The 22,336-nt window shown below is 47.6% G+C and overlaps 1 protein-coding gene across 2 annotated transcripts in view; it reads right to left on the reverse strand.

Moving 5' to 3' along the window:
- Positions 1-9,607: 9,607 nt before the first annotated feature.
- PDHB (pyruvate dehydrogenase E1 subunit beta) overlaps positions 9,608-22,336 on the reverse strand; it is a 49,461-nt gene continuing 36,732 nt past the window's right edge. For both annotated transcript variants that reach the window (XM_063940881.1, XM_063940880.1), the window contains 6 exons: positions 19,063-19,098; positions 18,668-18,953; positions 18,457-18,567; positions 17,651-17,742; positions 17,068-17,209; positions 9,608-10,127 (listed from right to left, as the gene is read on the reverse strand). In XM_063940881.1, the coding sequence (XP_063796951.1) occupies positions 9,979-10,127; positions 17,068-17,209; positions 17,651-17,742; positions 18,457-18,567; positions 18,668-18,953; positions 19,063-19,098 (816 nt within the window). In that variant the 3' untranslated portion in view covers positions 9,608-9,978. The remainder of the gene's footprint in view (positions 10,128-17,067; positions 17,210-17,650; positions 17,743-18,456; positions 18,568-18,667; positions 18,954-19,062; positions 19,099-22,336) is intronic.

Below are 22,336 nucleotides of genomic sequence, written 5' to 3' on the forward strand. Positions count from 1 at the left end.
GGGATCTTGAAGAAGATGTACCGCTTGTAGAAGGCCGTTGTAAATGGCTTTCAATTCCAGAACGTTTATGTGAAGGCAGGCTTCCTGACTTGACCATTTTCCTTGGAAGCTTTCCCCCTGTGTGACAGCTCTCCAGCCTCGGAGACTTGCATCTGTGGTTATTAGGACCCAGTCGTGAATCCCAAACCTGCGTCCCTCTAGTAGTTGAGAACTGTGTAGCCACCACAGGAGCGAAATTCTGGCTTTGGGGGGGGACAGGATTATTTTCCGGTGCATGTGTAGGTGGGATCCGGGCCACTTGTCCAACAGGTCCCACTGGAATCCTCTGGCATTAAATCAGCCAAACTCTATGGCCTCGTAGGCCGCTACCATTTTCCCCCCAACAACCGAATGCATTGATGGATCGACACGCTTGTTGGTTTCAATATTTGTTTGACCATTTTCTGGATTTCTAGAGCCTTTTCCACTGGAAGAAATACTCTCCGTACTTCTGTGTCCAGAATCATCCCTAAAAAGGACAATCTTGTCGTTGGTTCCAACTGCGACTTTGGAAAATTCATGATCCAACCGTGTTGTTGGAGTATTGACAGGGAGAGTGCGATGTTCTGCACCAACTGTTCCCTAGATCTCGCTTTTATCAGGAGATCGTCCAGATAAGGAATTATATTGCCTCCTTTTTAACGAAGGAGGACAGTCATCTCCGCCATCACCTTGGTGAATACCCTCGGTGCCGTGGAGAGTCCGAACGGCAACGTCTGAAACTGGTAATGGCAATCCTGTACTGCGAATCTCAGATAAGCTTGGTGAGGAGGATAAATGGGATCATGCAAGTAAGCATCTTTTATGTCTACTGACACCATGAAGTCCCCCTCTTCCAGACTGGAAATCACTACCCTCAGGGATTCCATCTTGAACTTGAACCTTTTCAGGTAGAGATTCAGATTTTTTAGGTTTAAAATCGGTCTGACCGAGTCGTCCGGCTTCGGAACTACGAAGAGGCTTGAATAAAAAAAAACTACTCCTTACTGTGCCAAGGGTACCAGGACAATGACCTGATCCTGACAATTTTTGAATTGCCGTTGTTACTGCCTCTCTTCCCGGAAGAGAAGCTGGCATGGTCGATTTGAAAAATCGGCATGGGGGGACGTCTTGAAACTCTAGTTTGTAACCATGGGACACTATTTGTAAGACCCATTGGTCCAGGCCAGATTGAATCCAGATTTGGCTGAAAAATTTCAGACGTGCAACCACCCGAGCGGGCTCCCGCAAGGGAGCCCCAGCGTTATGCTGCAGATTTGACAGAAGCAGGGGTGGACTTCTGCTCCTGCGATCCGGGAGACGCTGCGGATTTCTTTCCTTTTCCCCTTCCCCTACCTGCAAGAAAGGGGAGACCTTTGGCCTTTTTGTATTTGTTGGGCCTAAAGGACTGTATGTGAGAGTGATGAGTCTTTTTCGCCAGTGTAGGAGCATAAGGCAAGAATGTCGATTTACCTGTGGTAGCTGCCGAGACTAACGCATCCAGCCCATCACCAAACAAGGCCTCACCTTTATATGGGAGAGCCTCCATATTTCTTTTGGAATCTGCATCAGCATTCCACTGGCGAATCCACAACGCCCTCCGAGCAGATACTGCCATGGTAGCGGTTCTTGATCCAAGAAACCAATATATTTCATGGTTTCTAGTACGTACGCAGCAGCGTCTTTGATATGACCTAACGTTAGGAGTATCTCGTCTCCATCTATTGTGTCAATGTCTAATGACAAGTTTTCTGACCACTTTTCAATAGCACTACTCACCCACTCACAGACAATGGTAGGCACGAGTAGTGTCCCATTGGCCACATCAATAGATCACCTCACTCACTTGCGGTCTGTCGGCTCCTTAAGTGAAGCGATTCCAGACGCAGGGAGAAACACCTTTTCTCTTTTATGACAGGGCCCTGTCTAAAATGCGGGGTGACTTCCACCTTTTTTGGAAAAAGGTAAGCTGCCTGAATTCCTTTTGGGAATCTGAAATTTTTCTTTTCAGGTTAAATCAGACCTGAGGTGGAGGGAAAATTACATTACTTCTTTACTAAAGTAAGCCCTCTCCTTGTGGTAAAATAAGAATTTACTTACCGATAATTCTATTTCTCGTAGTCCGTAGTGGATGCTGGGGACTCCGTAAGGACCATGGGGAATAGCGGCTCCGCAGGAGACTGGGCACAAAAGTAAAGCTTTAGAACTACCTGGTGTGCACTGGCTCCTCCCCCTATGACCCTCCTCCAAGCCTCAGTTAGGATACTGTGCCTGGACGAGCGTACACAATAAGGAAGGATTTTGAATCCCGGGTAAGACTCATACCAGCCACACCAATCACACCATATAACTTGTGATCTAAACCCAGTTAACAGCATGATAACAGAGGAGCCTCTAGAAAAGATGGCTCACTACAGCAATAACCCGATTTTTTGGTAACAATAACTATGTACCAGTATTGCAGACAATCCGCACTTGGGATGGGCGCCCAGCATCCACTACGGACTACGAGAAATAGAATTATCGGTAAGTAAATTCTTATTTTCTCTAACGTCCTAAGTGGATGCTGGGGACTCCGTAAGGACCATGGGGATTATACCAAAGCTCCCAAACGGGCGGGAGAGTGCGGATGACTCTGCAGCACCAAATGAGAGAACTCCCGGTCCTCCTCAGCCAGGGTATCAAATTTGTAGAATTTTACAAACGTATTTGCTCCTGACCAAGTAGCTGCTCGGCAAAGTTGTAAAGCCGAGACCCCTCGGGCAGCCGCCCAAGATGAGCCCACCTTCCTTGTGGAATGGGCTTTTACAGATTTTGGCTGTGGCAGGCCTGCCACAGAATGTGCAAGCTGAATTGTACTACAAATCCAACGAGCAATAGTCTGCTTAGAAGCAGGAGCACCCAGCTTGTTGGGTGCATACAGAATAAACAACGAGTCAGATTTTCTGACTCCAGCCGTCCTGGAAACCAATATTTCCAGGGCTCTGACAACGTCTAGCAACTTGGAGTCCTCCAAGTCCCTAGTAGCCGCAGGCACCACAATAGGTTGATTCAGGTGAAACGCTGAAAATCACCTTAGGGAGAAACTGAGGACAAGTCCTCAATTCCGCCCTGTCCGAATGGAAAATCAGATGAGGGCTTTTACAGGATAAAGCCGCCAATTCTGACACGCACCTGGCCCAGGCCAGGGCCAACAGCATGACCACTTTCCATGTGAGATATTTTAACTCCACATATTTAAGTGGTTCAAACTAATGTGACTTTTGGAACCCAAAAACTACATTTAGATCCCAAGGTGCCACTGGAGGCACAAAAGGAGGCTGTATATACAGTACCCCTTTCACAAACGTCTGAACTTCAGGGACTGAAGCTAGTTCTTTTTGGAAGAAAATGGACAGGGCCGAAATTTGAACCTTAATGGACCCCCATTTCAGGCCCATAGACACTCCTGTTTGCAGGAAATGTAGGAATCGACCTAGTTGAAAATTCCTCCGTCGGGGCCTTACTGGCCTCGCACCACGCAACATATTTTCGCCAAATGCGGTGATAATGTTTTGCAGTTATATCTTTCCTGGCTTTGATCAGGATAGGGATGACTTCATCCGGAATGCCTTTTTCCTTCAGGATCCGGCGTTCAACCGCCCTGCCGTTAAACGCAGTCGCGGTAAGTCTTGGAACAGACAGGGTCCTTGCTGGAGCAGGTCCCTTCTTAGAGGTAGAGGCCACGGATCCTCCGTGAGCATCTCTTGAAGTTCCGGTTACCAAGTCCTTCTTGGCCAATCCGGAGCCACGAATATAGTGCTTACTCCTCTCCATCTTATAATTCTCAGTACCTTGGTTATGAGAGGCAGAGGAGGGAACACATACACTGACTGGTACACCCACTGTGTTACCAGAGCGTCTACAGCTATTGCCTGAGGGTCCCTTGACCTGGCGCAATACTTGTCGAGTTTTATAAACATGTGGAAGACTTCTGGGTGAAGTCCCCACTCTCCCGGGTGGAGGTCGTGTCTGCTGAGGAAGTCTGCTTCCCAGTTGTCCACTTCCGGAATGAATACTGCTGACAGTGCTATCACATGATTTTCCGCCCAGCGAAGAATCCTTGCAGCTTCTGCCATTGCCCTTCTGCTTCTTGTGTCACCCTGTCTGTTTACGTGGGTGACTGCCGTGATGTTGTCCGAATGGATCAACTCCGGGTGACCTTGAAGCAGAGGTCTTGCTGAGCTTAGAGCATTGTAAATGACCCTTAGCTTCAGGATATTTATGTGAAGTGATGTCTCCAGGCTTGACCATAAGCTCTGGAAATTCCTTCCCTGTGTGACTGCTCCCCAGCCTCGCAGGCTGGCATCCGTGGTCATTAGGACCCAGTCCTGAATGTGCGGCCCTATAGAAGATGAGCACTCTGCAACCACCACAGGAGAGACACCCTTGTGCTTGGTGACAGGGTTATCCGCTGATGCATCTGAAGATGCGACCCAGACCATTTGTCCAGCAGGTCCCACTGGAAAGTTCTTGCGTGGAATCTGCCGCATGGGATTGCTTCATAGGAAGCCACCATTTTTTCCAGAACCATCTCATTGATGTACTGAGACTTGGCTCGGTTATAGGAGGTTCCCGACTAGCTCGGATAACTCCGACTTTCTCCTCCGGGAGAAACACCTTTTTCTGAACTGTGTCCAGGATCATCCCTAAGAACAGAAGACGAGTCGTCTGAATCAGCTGCGATTTTGGAATATTGAGAATCCAATCGTGCTGCCGCAACACTACCTGAGATAGTGCTACACCGACCTCCAACTGTTCCCTGGATCTTACCCTTATCAGGGAATCGTCCAAGTAAGGGATAACTAAAATTCCCTTCCTTCGAAGGAGTATTTTCGGCCATTACCTTGGTAAAGACCCGGGGTGCCGTGGACCATCCATACGGCAGCGTCTGAAACTGATAGTGACAGTTCTGTACCATAAACCTGAGGTACCCTTGGTAAGAAGGGTAAATTGGGACATGAAGGTAAGCATCCTTGATGTACCGAGACATCATGTAGTCCTCTTCTTCCAGGTTCGCAATCACTGCTCTGAGTGACTCAATCTTGAATTTGAACCTCTGTATGTAAGTGTTCAAAGATTTTAGATTTAGAATCGGTCTCACCGAGCCGTCCGGCTTCGGTACCACAACCGTGTGGAATAATACCCCTTTCCCTGTTGCAGGAGGGGTACCTTGATTATCACCTGCTGGGAATACAGCTTGTGAATGGCTTCCAAAACTGTCTCCCTGTCAGAAGGAGACATCGGTAAAGCAGACTTTAGGAAACGGCGAGGGGGAGACGTCTCGAATTCCAATTTGTACCCCTGAGATATCACCTGAAGGATCCAGGGGTCTACTTGCGAGTGAGCCCACTGCGCGCTGAAATTCATTGAGACGGGCCCCCACCGTGCCTGATTCTGCTTGTAAAGCCCCAGCGTCATACTGAGGGCTTGGCAGAGGCAGGAGAGGGTTTCTGTTCCTGGGAACTGGCTGATTTCTGCAGCCTTTTTCCTCTCCCTCTGTCACGGGGCAGAAATGAGGAACCTTTTGCCCGCTTGCCCACGAAAAGACTGCGCCTGATAATACGGCGTCTTCTCATGTTGAGAGGCGACCTGGGGTACAAACGTGGATTTCCCAGCTGTTGCCGTGGCCACCAGGTCTGAAAGATCGACCCCAAATAACTCATCCCCTTAATAAGGCAATACTTCCAAATGCCGTTTGGAATCCGCATCACCTGACCACTGTCGTGTCCATAACCCTCTACTGGTAGAAATGGACAACGCACTTAGACTTGATGCCAGTCGGCAAATATTCCGCTGTGCATCACGCATATATAGAAATGCATCTTTTAAATGCTCTATAGGCAATAATATACTGTCCCTATCTAGGGTATCAATATTTTCAGTCAGGGAATCCGACCACGCCAACCCAGCACTGCACATCCAGGCTGAGGCGATTGCTGGTCGCAGTATAACACCAGTATGTGTGTAAATACCTTTTAGGATGCCCTCCTGCTTTCTATCAGCAGGATCCTTAAGGGCGGCCATCTCAGGAGAGGGTAGAGCCCTTGTTCTTACAAGCGTGTGAGCGCTTTATCCACCCTAGGGGGTGTTTCCCAACCCACCCTAGGGGGTGTTTCCCAACGCACCCTAACCTCTGGCGGGAAAGGATATAATGCCAATAACATTTTAGAAATTATCAGTTGTTATCGGGGGAAAACCACGCATCATCACACACCTCATTTTATTTCTCAGATTCAGGAAAACTACAGGTAGTTTTTCCTCACCGAACATAATACCCCTTTTTGGTGGTACTCGTATTATCAGAAATGTGTAAAACATTTTTCATTGCCTCAATCATGTAACGTGTGGCCCTACTGGAAGTCACATTTGTCTCTTCACCGTCGACACTGGAGTCAGTATCCGTGTCGGCGTCTATATCTGCCATCTGAGGTAACGGGCGCTTTAGAGCCCCTGACGGCCTATGAGACGTCTGGACAGGCACAAGCTGAGTAGCCGGCTGTCTCATGTCAACCACTGTCTTTTATACAGAGCTGACACTGTTACGTAATTCCTTCCAACAGTTCATCCACTCAGGTGTCGACCCCCTAGGGGGTGACATCACTATTACAGGCAATCTGCTCCGTCTCCACATCATTTTTCTCCTCATACATGTCGACACAAACGTACCGACATACAGCACACACACAGGGAATGCTCTGATAGAGGACAGGACCCCACTAGCCCTTTGGGGAGACAGAGGGAGAGTTTGCCAGCACACACCAGAGCGCTATATATATACAGGGATAACCTTATATAAGTGTTTTTTTCCCCTTATAGCTGCTGTATCTTTAATACTGCGCGTAATTAGTGCCCCCCTTCTCTTTTTTAACCCTTTCTGTAGTGTAGTGACTGCAGGGGAGAGCCAGGGAGCTTCCCTCCAACGGAGCTGTGAGGGAAAATGGCGCCAGTGTGCTGAGGAGATAGGCTCCGCCCCCTTATCTCCCGTTTTTCTATGTATTCTGGCAGGGGTTAAATTCATCCATATAGCCCAGGAGCTATATGTGATGCATTTTTTGCCATCCAAGGTGTTTTTATTGCGTCTCAGGGCGCCCCCCCCCCCCCCCAGCGCCCTGCACCCTCAGTGACCGGAGTGTGAAGTGTGCTGAGAGCAATGGCGCACAGCTGCAGTGCTGTGCGCTACCTTGTTGAAGACAGGACGTCTTCTGCCGCCGATTTTCCGGACCTCTTCTGTCTTCTGGCTCTGTAAGGGGGCCGGCGGCGCGGCTCTGGGACCCATCCATGGCTGGGTCCCAGAGCTAATGTCCAGTAGCCTAAGAAGCCCAATCCACTCTGCACGCAGGTGAGTTCGCTTCTTCTCCCCTTAGTCCCTCGATGCAGTGAGCCTGTTGCCAGCAGGTCTCACTGAAAATAAAAAACCTAAAACTAAACTTTTCACTAAGCAGCTCAGGAGAGCCACCTAGTGTGCACCCTTCTCGTTCGGGCACAAAAATCTAACTGAGGCTTGGAGGAGGGTCATAGGGGGAGGAGCCAGTGCACACCAGGTAGTTCTAAAGCTTTACTTTTGTGCCAGTCTCCTGCGGAGCCGCTATTCCCCATGGTCCTTACGGAGTCCCCAGCATCCACTTAGGACGTTAGAGAAAAGAGGGGGCTTCGTAACTTCTAACACCTCCTTTATAGCTAAAACATGTTTTGAATGCTTTTTTGCTAATTTAGGACCTATTCCCCTGGAATCACTAGTGTCGACACAGGAATCAGAGTCCGTGTCGGTATCAGTTTGTACTACTTGTGCAAATTTGTATGTGACCCAGAAAGGTTCCTGTGGATGAAAGGCAGAACTATTAAAAATCACATCTTCAATAGATTATTTTCATTTTCTGTATGAGATTCAGTCCAACCTCTTACTGATATGATTCACACCATCATGTAACCTTTCACCCAGTCAGGCTCTTGGTGTCATATTACACCTCTGTGTCCCTAACATGTCTCCAGAGTTCCCTGCCACAGACATGTCACACACGTGCACAACCATACCACAGACACTCCGGGACTTATAGGGGACAGACCCACACTAAAATCTGTCAGAGAGACAGAGATCGGATTTGCCAGTTCACAACCCAGCGCCAGAAACACAATGTCTGAACACAAAATGCCCACTGGCATTCACTGCTTTTAACATGTTAATCACACAATTATATAGCACCAAATTTACTGTGGCCCCTGTTTTTCACCCCGATACTTGTTCAGTAGTGGAGGAGGACCAGCTTTGTCTCTGCAGCCTGAGGAGAGAGAGAAAATTGTGCTGAGCAGTGTGCTGGCTGACTGAGGAGGAAGCTCCACTCTTCAATGGTGTGTTTCTCCTTAGCTTTTATGAGGTAATTTTTTATACTGGCAGGGGTAGGACTGTGCCTCAGCAACTTATGCCCCTTATTTATGCCAGTTTCCATAGGTTTCATGCTGCCCAGGGCCCCTGCGCCCTGCAGTGCCTGTGTATGTGTGGGAAACATGGCGCGCTGCGCTCCCGCCAGCCGCGCGGTACCTTTAGCCGTCACTTTCTTGATTGAAGATCTGTCTTCTAACACTCACCTGTCTTCTGGCTCTGTGAGGGTGGTGACGGCGTGCTGTGGGAGTGAGCATCTAGGCACGGCTAGCGTTCAGTTCCCTTCAGGAGCTAATGGTGTCCTGTCAGCCAGAAGCAGAGCCATGAAACTCTTTAGGAAGTTGGTCCCTACTTCTGCTCCCTCAGTCCCACGAAGCAGGGAGACTGTTGCCAGCAGTTCTCCCTGAAAATAAAAAACCTAACACAAGCCTTTTCAGAGAAACTCAGTAGAGCTCCTCTGGAGTGCATCCAGTCTGCCTGGGCACATTTCTAAAACTGAGGTCTGGAGGAGGGGCATAAAGGGAGGAGCCAGTTCACACCCTTGAAAAGTCTTAAAATGCCCATGGCTCCTGCGGAACAGTCTATACCCCATGGTACTGAAGTGGACCCCAGCATCCTCTAGGACGTATGAGAAAAGAAAGAGGGAGAGAGTTTTTTTCTTTTCTTCCTGTGGTTTAGTCAATCTGAAACAGGGCAGCATTTTATACTATTCAGAACAGAACACATTCACCAGAGTTCCATCAGTGAAAACAGCTATCAATACAGACATACAGACATACATACATACATACATACAGTATCAGACTCTCCAGAAAGTTTCAGACAGGCTCCCAAAACCCACTTCTTTAATAATCTCATTTCTGTCCGTCTCCCACTCCCTTTGGATGTTCAAGGTCTCACGAGCAGGGCCCTCGTGGTTGGACATAAAGGATATTAATAATCTTACAAAAACTGTTTACTACTTACTGGGGAATTCAAATGCTGGGCCGATTAGCTCCCCTTTTCGCTCAAAAGTGCCTGCTACCCTATGGAGTAGCAAACCGTTTTGAGCGAGATTCCACAACATAAATTGCGGCGGATATCGTGCGGATTTGGCTGGACAAATCCATTCAACATCAACTGTCTAATCGCAGACATTATCACACAAAGACATAAGAAAAAAAAAGGAAATTCCCAAAACAAATTCAGGTTTTTATTGTGGTACAAAGCAACATTACGTATTTCTTTTTTATTACAGGAACCGGACCAACGGAGGCATTTATACAGAAGTATGGAATTCATTATTCCCAATAAATATTGTCCGCCTTGTAACACATTTCTCCAATATGAGACAGATCCACTGGTAGGAGTGTGTCTAATTGACTGTGCAGTCCCTGGCACCAGAGACCCTCTATAAGTTAACTGATCTTTGTAAACAAGTCAGTTTCCCAGCAATAAATGAAATGGTTTGTTTTTATAGACCAGTAATCCAGAGAAAAATATAGGTGGGATACTAATGTTAAAAAGACATGTACATGACCATTAAATGAGATTATATACACCTAGACAATATTTAGAGTCTTTTTAACTGCAAATATGATATCCTTTACTTGTGGTATGCAGTTGTCTTCTAATATCTTGGCATAAGGCATGGGAACATCGGCGCCAGTCACACGGAACACGGGGGAATCCAGGTAATTGAATGCAGGTCCTGCCACAGAATAACATTGTTATATGAAAAATAATAAGAATTTACTCACCGGTAATTCTATTTCTCGTAGTCCGTAGTGGATGCTGGGGACTCCGTAAGGTCCATGGGGAATAGACGGGCTCCGCAGGAGACTGGGCACTCTAAAAGAAAGATTAGGTACCATCTGGTGTGCACTGGCTCCTCCCTCTATGCCCCTCCTCCAGACCCCAGTTAGGGAAACTGTGCCCGGAAGAGCTGACATTACAAGGAAAGGATTTTGGAATCCAGGGTAAGACTCATACCAGCCACACCAATCACACCGTACAACTCGTGATAACCTTACCCAGTTAACAGTATGAACAACAACCGAGCATCACTCAACGGATGGCTCATAACAATAACCCTTTATTAAGCAATAACTATATACACGTATTGCAGAAAGTCCGCACTTGGGACGGGCGCCCAGCATCCACTACGGACTCCGAGAAATAGAATTACCAGTGAGTAAATTCTTATTTTCTCTAACGTCCTAGTGGATGCTGGGGACTCCGTAAGGACCATGGGGATTATACCAAAGCTCCCAAACGGGCGGGAGAGTGCGGATGACTCGAATGAGCAAACACTAAGTCCTCCTCAGCCAGGGTATCAAACTTGTAGAACTTTGCAAAAGTGTTTGAACCCGACCAAGTAGCCGCTCGGCAAAGCTGTAAAGCTGAGACCCCTCGGGCAGCCGCCCAAGAAGAGCCCACCTTCCTTGTGGAATGGGCTTTCACTGATTTTGGATGCGGCAATCCAGCCGCAGAATGAGCCAGCTGAATCGTGCTACAGATCCAGCGACCAATAGTTTGCTTTAAAGCAGGAGCACCCAGCTTATTGGGTGCATACAGAATAAACAGCGAGTCAGTCTTCCTGACTCCAGCCGTTCTGGAAACATATATTTTCAAAGCCCGGACTACGTCCAGCAACTTGGAGTCCTCCAAGTCCCGAGTAGCCGCAGGGACCACAATAGGTTGGTTCAAATGAAACGATGATACCACCTTTGGGAGAAATTGGGGACGAGTCCGCAATTCTGCCCTGTCCATATGGAAGATCAAATAAGGGCTTTTACATGACAAAGCCGCCAATTCTGATACACGCCTCGCCGATGCTAAGGCCAACAGCATGACCACTTTCCACGTGAGATACTTTAGTTCCACGGTCTTAAGTGGTTCAAACCAGTGGGATTTCAGGAAATCCAACACAACGTTAAGATCCCAAGGTGCCACTGGTGGCACAAAAGGGGGCTGAATATGCAGCACTCCCTTTACAAACGTCTGAACCTCAGGCAGTGAAGCCAGTTCTTTTTGAAAGAAAATGGATAGGGCCGAAATCTGGACCTTTATGGACCCTAATTTCAGGCCCATAGTCACACCTGACTGTAGGAAGTGCAGAAATCGACCCAGCTGGAATTCCACTGTAGGGGCCATCCTGGCCTCACACCAAGCAACATATCTTCGCCATATACGGTGATAAAAGCTAGGAAGGATGTAACAGCTAAGCATTATCAGCGTAGGAAACACTTCATCCGGGATGCCCTTTTCAGTTAGGATCCGGCGTTCAACCGCCATGCCGTCAAACGCAGCCGCGGTAAGTCTTGGAACAGACAGGGCCCCTGTTGCAACAGGTCCTGTTTGAGAGGCAGAGGCCATGGGTCCTCTGTGATCATCTCTTGTAGTTCTGGGTACCAAGTCCTTCTTGGCCAATCCGGAACGATGAGTATTGTTCTCACTCCTCTTTTTCTTACTATTCTCAGTACCTTGGGTATGAGAGGAAGAGGAGGGAACACATATACCGACTGGAACACCCAGGGTGTCACTAGCGCGTCCACAGCTATCGCCTGAGGGTCCCTTGACCTGGCGCAATATCTTTTTAGCTTTTTGTTGAGGCGGGACGCCATCATGTCCACCTGTGGCAGTTCCCATCGATTTGCTATCTGTGTGAAGACTTCTTGATGAAGTCCCCACTCTCCCTGGTGGAGGTCGTGTCTGCTGAGGAAGTCTGCTTCCCAGTTGTCCACTCCCGGAATGAACACTGCTGACAGTGCTTGTACGTGAATCTCCGCCCAACGAAGAATCTTTGTGGCTTCTGCCATCGCCACCCTGCTTCTTGTGCCGCCCTGGCGGTTTACATGGGCGACCGCCGTGATGTTGTCTGACTGAATCAGCACTGGTTGGTCTCGAAGCAGGGGCTCCGCTTGACTCAGGGCGTTGTATATGGCCCTTAGCTCCAGTATATTTATGTGCAGACAAGTCTCCTGACTTGACCACAGCCCTTGGAAGTTTCTTCCCTGAGTAACTGCCCCCCATCCGCGGAGGCTTGCATCCGTGGTCACCAGGACCCAGTCCTGTATGCCGAACCTGCGGCCCTCGAGAAGATGAGCACTCTGCAGCCACCACAGAAGAGACACCCTGGCCCTCGGGGACAGGGTGATCAGCCGATGCATCTGAAGATGCAATCCGGACCACTTGTCCAACAGATCCCACTGAAAGATCCTCGCATGGAACCTGCCGAAGGGAATGGCTTCGTATGAGGCCACCATCTTTCCCAGGACTCGCGTGCAGTGATGCACCGACACCTGTTTTGGTTTTAGGAGGTCCCTGACCAGAGTCACTAACTCCTGGGCCTTCTCCTCCGGGAGAAACACCTTCTTCTGTTCTGTGTCCAGAATCATACCCAGGAAGGGCAGACGCGTCGTAGGAATCAGCTGCGACTTTGGAATATTCAGAATCCAGCCGTGCTGTTGCAACACTTCCTGAGAGTGTGCTACGCTGATCAACAACTGCTCCCTGGACCTCGCCCTTATGAGGAGATCGTCCAAGTACGGGATAACCGTAACTCCTTGCTTCCGAATGAGTACCATCATTTCGGCCATTACCTTGGTAAATATTCTCGGTGCCGTGGACAGACCAAACGGCAACGTCTGGAATTGGTAATGACAGTCCTGTACCACCAACCTGAGGTACTCCTGGTGAGGTGGATAAATGGGGACATGCAAGTAAGCATCCTTGATGTCCAGAGATACCATAAAATCCCCCTCTTCCAGGCTTGCAATGACCGCTCTGAGCGATTCCATTTTGAACTTGAATTTTTTCATATAAATGTTCAAGGATTTTAAATTCAGAATGGGTCTTACCGAACCGTCCGGTTTCGGTACCACAAACAGTGTGGAATAGTAACCCCTTCCCTGTTGAAGGAGGGGGACCATTATCATCACTTGCTGGAGGTACAGCTTGTGAATTGCCGCCAGGACTACCTCCCTTTCCGTGGGGGAAGTGGCAAGGCTGATTTTAGGTAACGGTGAGGGGGAGTCACTTCGAACTCCAGCTTGTATCCCTGAGATACAATTTGTATAGCCCAAGGATCCACCTGTGAGCGAACCCACTGGTTGCTGAATTTTCGGAGACGCGCCCCCACCGCTCCTGGCTCCGCCTGTGGAGCCCCAGCGTCATGCGGTGGACTTAGTGGAAGCCGGGGAGGACTTTTGTTCCTGGGAACTAGCTGCATGGTGCAGCTTCTTTCCTCTACCCCTGCCTCTGGCAAGAAAGGATGCACCTCTGACCTTCTTGCTTCTCTGAGAACGAAAGGACTGCATTTGATAATACGGTGCTTTCTTAGGCTGTGAGGAAATCTGAGGCAAGAAAGTAGACTTTCCAGCTGACGCTGTAGACACAAGGTCCGAGAGGCCGTCCCCAAACAATTCCTCACCCTTATAAGGCAAAACCTCCATGTGTTTTTTAGAATCGGCATCCCCTGTCCATTGCCGAGTCCATAAGACCCTCCTGGCAGAAATGGACATTGCATTAATTCTAGAGCCCAGCAGGCAAATGTCCCTCTGGGCATCCCGCATATATAAGACGGCGTCTTTTATATGGCCCAGGGTTAGCAAGACAGTATCCCTGTCCAGGGCATCTATGTCCTCTGACAGAGTATCTGTCCATGCTGCTACAGCGCTACACATCCAGGCTGAAGCAATAGCTGGCCTCAGTAGAGTACCAGAGTGTGTATACACTGACTTCAAGATAGCTTCCTGCTTCCTATCCACAGGATCCTTTAGGGCGGCCGTATCCTGAGACGGCAGGGCCACCTTCTTAGATAAGCGTGTCAGCGCCTTGTCTACCCTAGGGGAGGATTCCCAACGTAACCTGTCCGTTGGCGGGAAAGGGTACGCCAGCAGTAATTTTTTGGAAATCACCACTTTCTTATCAGGGGAACTCCACGCTTCTTCACATAACTCATTTAATTCATGTGACGGGGGAAAAGTCACTGCCTGCTTTTTCTCTCCAAACATATACACCCTCTTGTCAGGGACAGGGTTAACCTCTGAAATGTGCAATACATCTTTCATTGCAATAATCATGTAGCGGATGGCCTTGGTCATCTTAGGCTGTAATTGTGCCTCATCATCGTCGACACTGGAGTCGGACTCCGTGTCGGCATCTGTGTCAACCATCTGAGATAGTGGGCGTTTATGAGACCCTGACGGCCTCTGAGTCGCCTGGGCGGGCCCGGGTTGATACCCCGGCTGTCCCAAGGCTGCAGCGTCATCAAACCTTTTATGCAAGGAGCTTACATTATCATTTAAGACCTTCCACATATCCATCCAATCAGGTGTCGGCCCCGACAGCGGCGACACCACATTTATCCGCACTTGCTCCGCCTCCACGTAACCCTCCTCATCAAACATGTCGACACAGCTGTACCGACACACAGCACACACACGGGGAATGCTCTGACTGAGGACAGGACCCCACAAAGGCCTTTGGGGAGACAGAGAGAGAGTATGCCAGCACACACCACAGCGCTATATAACCCAGGGATATTCACTATAATAAGTGATTACCCAATAGCTGCCGATTTTATGTCTTTTGCGCCTAAATTTATGTGCCCCCCCTCTTTTTACCCTTCTTGTACCTGGATACTGCAGGGGAGAGCCTGGGGAGCGTCCTTCCAGCGGAGCTGTGAAGAGAAAATGGCGTTGGTGTGCTGAGGAAGAAGGCCCCGCCCCCTCAGCGGCGGGCTTCTGTCCCGCTTCTGTGTGAAAAAAAATGGCGGGGGTTTTTACATATATACAGTGCCTGACTGTATATATGTAAGTTATGCCAAAAAGGTACTTCAATTGCTGCCCAGGGCGCCCCCCCCCAGTGCCCTGCACCCTATAGCGACCGGAGTGTGAAAGTGTGCTGGGAGCAATGGCGCACAGCTGCGGTGCTGTGCGCTACCTTAAATGAAGACAGGAGTCTTCAGCCGCCGTTTTCGCCGTCTTCAAGCTTCTGTTCTTCTGGCTCTGCGAGGGGGACGGCGGCGCGGCTCCGGGAACGGACGATCGAGGATAGATGCCTGTGTTCGAACCCTCTGGAGCGAATGGTGTCCAGTAGCCTAAGAAGCGCAACCTAGCTGTAGACAGGTAGGTTTGCTTCTCTCCCCTCAGTCCCTCGTAGCAGTGAGTCTGTTGCCAGCAGACGCTCACTGAAAATAAAAAACCTAACAAATACTTTCTTTTACTAGCAGGCTCAGGAGAGCCCACTAGGAGCACCCAGCTCTGGCCGGGCACAGATTCTAACTGGGGTCTGGAGGAGGGGCATAGAGGGAGGAGCCAGTGCACACCAGATAGTACCTAATCTTTCTTTAGAGTGCCCAGTCTCCTGCGGAGCCCGTCTATTCCCCATGGTCCTTACGGAGTCCCCAGCATCCACTAGGACGTTAGAGAAATAAGGGGCAATAATTTGCTCAAACCAACTGAACAGAGCACAGTACATATAGTCTGTATAATGTTAAAATTCTACCGTTATGGTCTGCGACACATTTTGACTATAAAGAAACTCAGCTACAAGCATATGTAGCATTTGCAACAAGAGTTATAGCTTTAAGGCATGGTGGCACAGCTCACTTCCTTTTGCCGCTTAATTTATAACTAAATGGTTGTATGGATGTACTACATCACATTAGGTTACATTGTAGGGCTGCCAGTGCACATTATGCAACACAGTACCCCCCAATTCCATTATGACAGTGTGCCCAGTTCATAATATGCCACAATATAGTACCTCATTATAGTGCCCCAGTTCATATTATGTAACATTATATTGCCCTCCAGTTCATTTTATACCACATTACAGTGAGCAGATCCAGAGGTGAAACTAATTATTTGTAGTCCACAAGGCAAATGTCTGTAAGCCCCCTAATGTGTATAACACATGTAACTGTGACAGGGAAGGTGGCCCCTCTCAGCTCTGGGCCCCTTAGCAGCTACACTCCTTGCACCTATGGTAGCTACGCTCTTGTCCCTGGCCCCATGCATTTATACTATGGATAAAAGCTGTGCTCTGACTTTAGACCTCTAATCACTTACAATTCTGTAAACATGTGATCATTGGTAAATCTGTTCAGGTTACAACTTTTGTAAAGTTTTTTTTTTTTTTTTTTAAATTGATCCCCAGTTTATAAATGGTTATATGTTGTATATACCAGCCTACTGAGGAGGTTTAGTTCTATTTTTGTATTTAAACTGGTATACTCAACTCAGTAGCCAGGGCTTTTCTCATCTTATTCTCACTACATTTATAAACATGCCTCATAATAGGACATGTCATTTTCTAAAGGACCATCATTTGGCACTGGGGTCAATTTCGTCCCATACATGCTGCTGTAGTAGGCAAAATGCCCGATACTGGTTGTACTATTGAAGCATATATGGCCAGCTTTATCCACATAACGAACTTAAAATAAAAATGAACAAGGCAAGAGCAACTGAGAGATAAACCAATAAATAAGGGAAAAAACCTATACAAAAAAAAAAAAAGGCAATTGAATGGAAAGGGAGCAGTAGTGTCTGACATCCCATTAACATAGGTAAACTTAACTCCAATTTAACAGTGAACATCAGGTGATATAAAATACAGATACATGCTTATTATAACATTACCTTCCATTATCTTGGCGCAGATTTCAGCTCCTACACCAAACTGTGGCCACCCTCCTTCTACTGTGACCAGATGGTTGGTTTTTACAACACTAGCTTCAATTGTTTCAGTGTCCATTGGCCGAATTGTCCGTAAGTTGACAACCTTTTAAAAAAAACATATACGCTAAAGAGTTAGGAATTAAATGGCAAGATAATATTTTAACCAGTTTATTTCAGATGTATTTCAAGGCAGCCCTTCCCAAATGGTGGCTATCAGTATGCCACAGACCAACATAAGATTTACTTCTCAGTTTTACACTTCAGGTACACCATCTATAAATATAAGAAACAAAACTGTGTCTGAGTATCCTGGGACTTGTAGGATCACAGCACCCGGAGAGCCACAGACTGTCCCGACCTTCATATCTTGTATAGGTTTTAAATTCTTGTTCCTAATGAGCCCATACCCATTGGTGTTTCACTGCACATGCACTGAACCAGTGCATTCTTAAAAGAGGCCAAAAAAAAATGCCCTGGCAAAGCGGTGCGGCATCACCAGTCTATGGGGCCGGCTATAGTGTTCCACTGCTAGATATGTGCTTACCTCACAATCAATTCCTTCTTTAGCCAGCACATTGGCAGCCTCTAGACAATGCCCAACAGAACGCGAATGAGAGACCAGAGTGATCTGACTTCCTGTGGGTAAAGAACAGGTGTACGTTACACACTACATAGTCACATGCCTATCACAATTACCTGCAAAAAGCCATTAAACATTAAATACAACCCATCCAATAACCATTTAGCCAAACATCGATTACCAAAAATTTGGGGGTATTTTCATTGCACACTACAGATTTGGTCATTGTTCCACCTGGAATGAGTGCAGCACCATGCATTACCAGTGATACTTCTGCCAGACAAGTAATGGACCAGAACTGTACAGCTTGGACTTCTCAGAGGCCATTATGCAGAGATCCACCCATTCAATATAAGAAGGTTGTAATGCATGGCCAGAAATTAGAGAGAAGGCTGTCAGAATACCTTAAAATTCTGCCCAAAAATGACAGCTTCAAACACATATCTCGTTATTGATTAAATGCTACAAATATTTTATAGGAAAGTGCTATTTACGTTAGGTTTAGCAGCCTTTTTAAATAGCAAGCATATGCATGTCTACCAAGAAACACGTAACCCAAATCTTTTCTATCAAATATATAAGGAAACTGCCCACAGCAAGACAAGGTTTTTGTGTTGTATGTACCCATGTTATTAAGCTGTCTGTACACAGTCACACAATACTACAAGTGTCACCTTCAGCATCTTTGAAAGGACATACGGATAGGAAGTCTGCACAAAAAATGTTTACGCTACAATGACAAATCCCAAAAGATAAAGACCCGTTCGTACCTTGCCGTTCAATCTTTGCTTTACCAATGGGAACAACAAAGTCCTTTGATTGAGCTTCTTCAGACAGTTCAAATGGCACACCATACATTAACTCGTTCTCTAGCATCACCACTGTAATGGAAACAGGTACATGTCAGAGGGGCTCCATTGGATCACTGCATAGATCATGCAGCCAAGGGAGATATGTGGGACGAATGACCACTCCATTTACCTGGGTTATTATCCCGGACAGCTGCTTTCAGGAGACCTTTAGCATCTTCAGCATTCCAAGGGCTCACCACCTTCAATCCGGGGCAGTGCCCGTACCAGGCAGCAAAGCACTGGGAGTGCTGGGCAGCCACACCAGCCGAGGCACCATTTGGCCCCCGGAAAACAATAGGGACAGGCACACGGCCTGCTGACATGTAATAGGTTTTAGCAGCGGAGTTAATGACTTGATCAATTGCTTGCATGGAGAAGTTGAATGTCATGAACTCACAGATTGGCCTCAATCCTGCCTGTGTTACAAATTAAAAAAATAAATAAAAATAAACACCCCAATACTTCATTTTCCATACATAAATTTCGGCAATTTGCTCCGAGTATAAAGCGAAAATGAACACATACCATGGCAGCACCAACAGCAATGCCTGCAAAACCCATCTAAAAGGGGGGGAAAAAAAACAAAAAAAAAACAAAAAAAACACACAACAAATAATATATTAAGACTAGTACTGCTTAAAATACAGACTTTACCATTAATCCTTCTTAAATGGAAATACAATTTTAGAAGTTCAGCATCAATTGCTTTCTAGAACACTGTACATAAATACAAATCTGGTCTATATCCACTGACACATATAAATACAAGTGTCCTGGGAACAGGGAGGAATTAATGTATATCTATATAGCTACTGGCGACTGTACAAATATTAATGGTATATTCTAATATGTAAGACAAGCCAGTCCACATGCATACTTGTAGAAGTCAAAGTTCCTTTAACATAAAAACACAAGTAGCCTATGTCTGTAGGAATCCACATTTTATTTATTAAGATGCTACATGTAACCTTATATCAGTGATGAACAAATCCCACGGGCCAGGTAACATACGAGACTAAATAGTTAGCGCTGGCACTTAAGTTTTGGGATTAGTTTCTAGCAATGTTTATGGATGACGATCATTCCCGGAATTGTAAAAATAAGAATTTACTTACCGATAATTCTATTTCTCGTAGTCCGTAGTGGATGCTGGGGACTCCGTAAGGACCATGGGGAATAGCGGCTCCGCAGGAGACTGGGCACATCTAAAGAAAGCTTTAGGACTATCTGGTGTGCACTGGCTCCTCCCCCTATGACCCTCCTCCAAGCCTCAGTTAGGATACTGTGCCCGGACGAGCGTACACAATAAGGAAGGATTTTGAATCCCGGGTAAGACTCATACCAGCCACACCAATCACACTGTACAACTTGTGATCTGAACCCAGTTAACAGCATGATAACAGAGGAGCCTCTAGAAAAGATGGCTCACTACAGCAATAACCCGATTTTTTGGTAACAATAACTATGTACCAGTATTGCAGACAATCCGCACTTGGGATGGGCGCCCAGCATCCACTACGGACTACGAGAAATAGAATTATCGGTAAGTAAATTCTTATTTTCTCTAACGTCCTAAGTGGATGCTGGGGACTCCGTAAGGACCATGGGGATATACCAAAGCTCCCAAACGGGCGGGAGAGTGCGGATGACTCTGCAGCACCAATTGAGAGAACTCCAGGTCCTCCTCAGCCAGGGTATCAATTTTGTAGAATTTTACAAACGTATTTGCTCCTGACCAAGTAGCTGCTCGGCAAAGTTGTAAAGCCGAGACCCCTCGGGCAGCCGCCCAAGATGAGCCCACCTTCCTTGTGGAGTGGGCATTTACAGATTTTTGGCTGTGGCAGGCCTGCCACAGAATGTGCAAGCTGAATTGTACTACAAATCCAACGAGCAATAGTCTGCTTAGAAGCAGGAGCACCCAGCTTGTTGGGTGCATACAGGATAAACAGCGAGTCAGATTTTCTGACTTCAGCCGTCCTGGAAACATATATTTTCAGGGCCCTGACAACGTCTAGCAACTTGGAGTCCTCCAAGTCCCTAGTAGCCGCAGGCACCACAATAGGTTGGTTCAGGTGAAACGCTGAAACCACCTTAGGGAGAAACTGAGGACGAGTCCTCAATTCCGCCCTGTCCGAATGGAAAATCAGATAAGGGCTTTTACAGGATAAAGCCGCCAATTCTGACACGCGCCTGGCCCAGGCCAGGGCCAACAGCATGACCACTTTCCATGTGAGATATTTTAACTCCACAGATTTAAGTGGTTCAAACCAATGTGACTTTTGGAACCCAAAAAACTACATTGAGATCCCAAAGTGCCACTGGAGGCACAAAAGGAGGCTGTATATGCAGTACCCCTTTTACAAACGTCTGAACTTCAGGGACTGAAGCTAGTTCTTTTTGGAAGAAAATTGACAGGGCCGAAATTTGAACCTTAATGGACCCCAATTTCAGGCCCATAGACACTCCTGTTTGCAGGAAATGTAGGAATCGACCCAGTTGAATTTCCTCCGTCGGGCCTTACTGGCCTCACACCACGCAACATATTTTCGCCAAATGCGGTGATAATGTTTTGCGGTTACATCCTTCCTGGCTTTGATCAGGATAGGGATGACTTCATCCGGAATGCCTTTTTTTCCTTCAGGATCCGGCGTTCAACCGCCATGCCGTCAAACGCAGCCGCGGTAAGTCTTGGAACAGACAGGGTCCTTGTTGGAGCAGGTCCCTTCTTAGAGGTAGAGGCCACGGATCCTCCGTGAGCATCTCTTGAAGTTCCGGTTACCAAGTCCTTCTTGGCCAATCCGGAGCCACGAATATAGTGCTTACTCCTCTCCATCTTATCAATCTCAGTACCTTGGGTATGAGAGGCAGAGGAGGGAACACATACACTGACTGGTACACCCACGGTGTTACCAGAGCGTCTACAGCTATTGCCTGAGGGTCCCTTGACCTGGCGCAATACCTGTCGAGTTTTTCCCAACGGTTTATAATCATGTGGAAGACTTCTGGGTGAAGTCCCCACTCTCCCGGGTGGAGGTCGTGCTGAGGAAGTCTGCTTCCCAGTTGTCCACTCCCGGAATGAATACTGCTGACAGTGCTATCACATGATTTTCCGCCCAGCGAAGAATCCTTGCAGCTTCTGCCATTGCCCTCCTGCTTCTTGTGCCACCCTGTCTGTTTACGTGGGTGACTGCCGTGATGTTGTCCGACTGGATCAACACCGGCTGACCTTGAAGCAGAGGTCTTGCTAAGCTTAGAGCATTGTAAATGTCCCTTAGCTTCAGGATATTTATGTGAAGTGATGTCTCCAGGCTTGACCATAAGCCCTGGAAATTCCTTCCCTGTGTGACTGCTCCCCAGCCTCGCAGGCTGGCATCCGTGGTCACCAGGACCCAGTCCTGAATGCCGAATCTGCGGCCCTCTAGAAGATGAGCACTCTGCAACCACCACAGGAGGGACACCCTTGTCCTTGGTGACAGGGTTATCCGCTGATGCATCTGAAGATGCGACCAGGACCATTTGTCCAGCAGGTCCCACTGGAAAGTTCTTGCGTGGAATCTGCCGAATGGGATTGCTTCGTAGGAAGCCACCATTTTACCCAGAACCCTTGTGCATTGATGCACTGAGACTTGGCTCCGTTTTAGGAGGTTCCTGACTAGCTCGGATAACTCCCTGTCTTTCCCCTCCGGGAGAAACACCTTTTTCTGGACTGTGTCCAGGATCATCCCTAGGAACCGAAGACAAGTCGTCGGAACCAGCTGCGATTTTGGAATATTGAGAATCCAATCGTGCTGCCGCAACA

The sequence above is a fragment of the Pseudophryne corroboree genome, chromosome 9 (genome assembly GCF_028390025.1).
Source record: "Pseudophryne corroboree isolate aPseCor3 chromosome 9, aPseCor3.hap2, whole genome shotgun sequence".
In the NCBI taxonomy this organism is placed as follows: Eukaryota; Metazoa; Chordata; class Amphibia; order Anura; family Myobatrachidae; genus Pseudophryne; species Pseudophryne corroboree.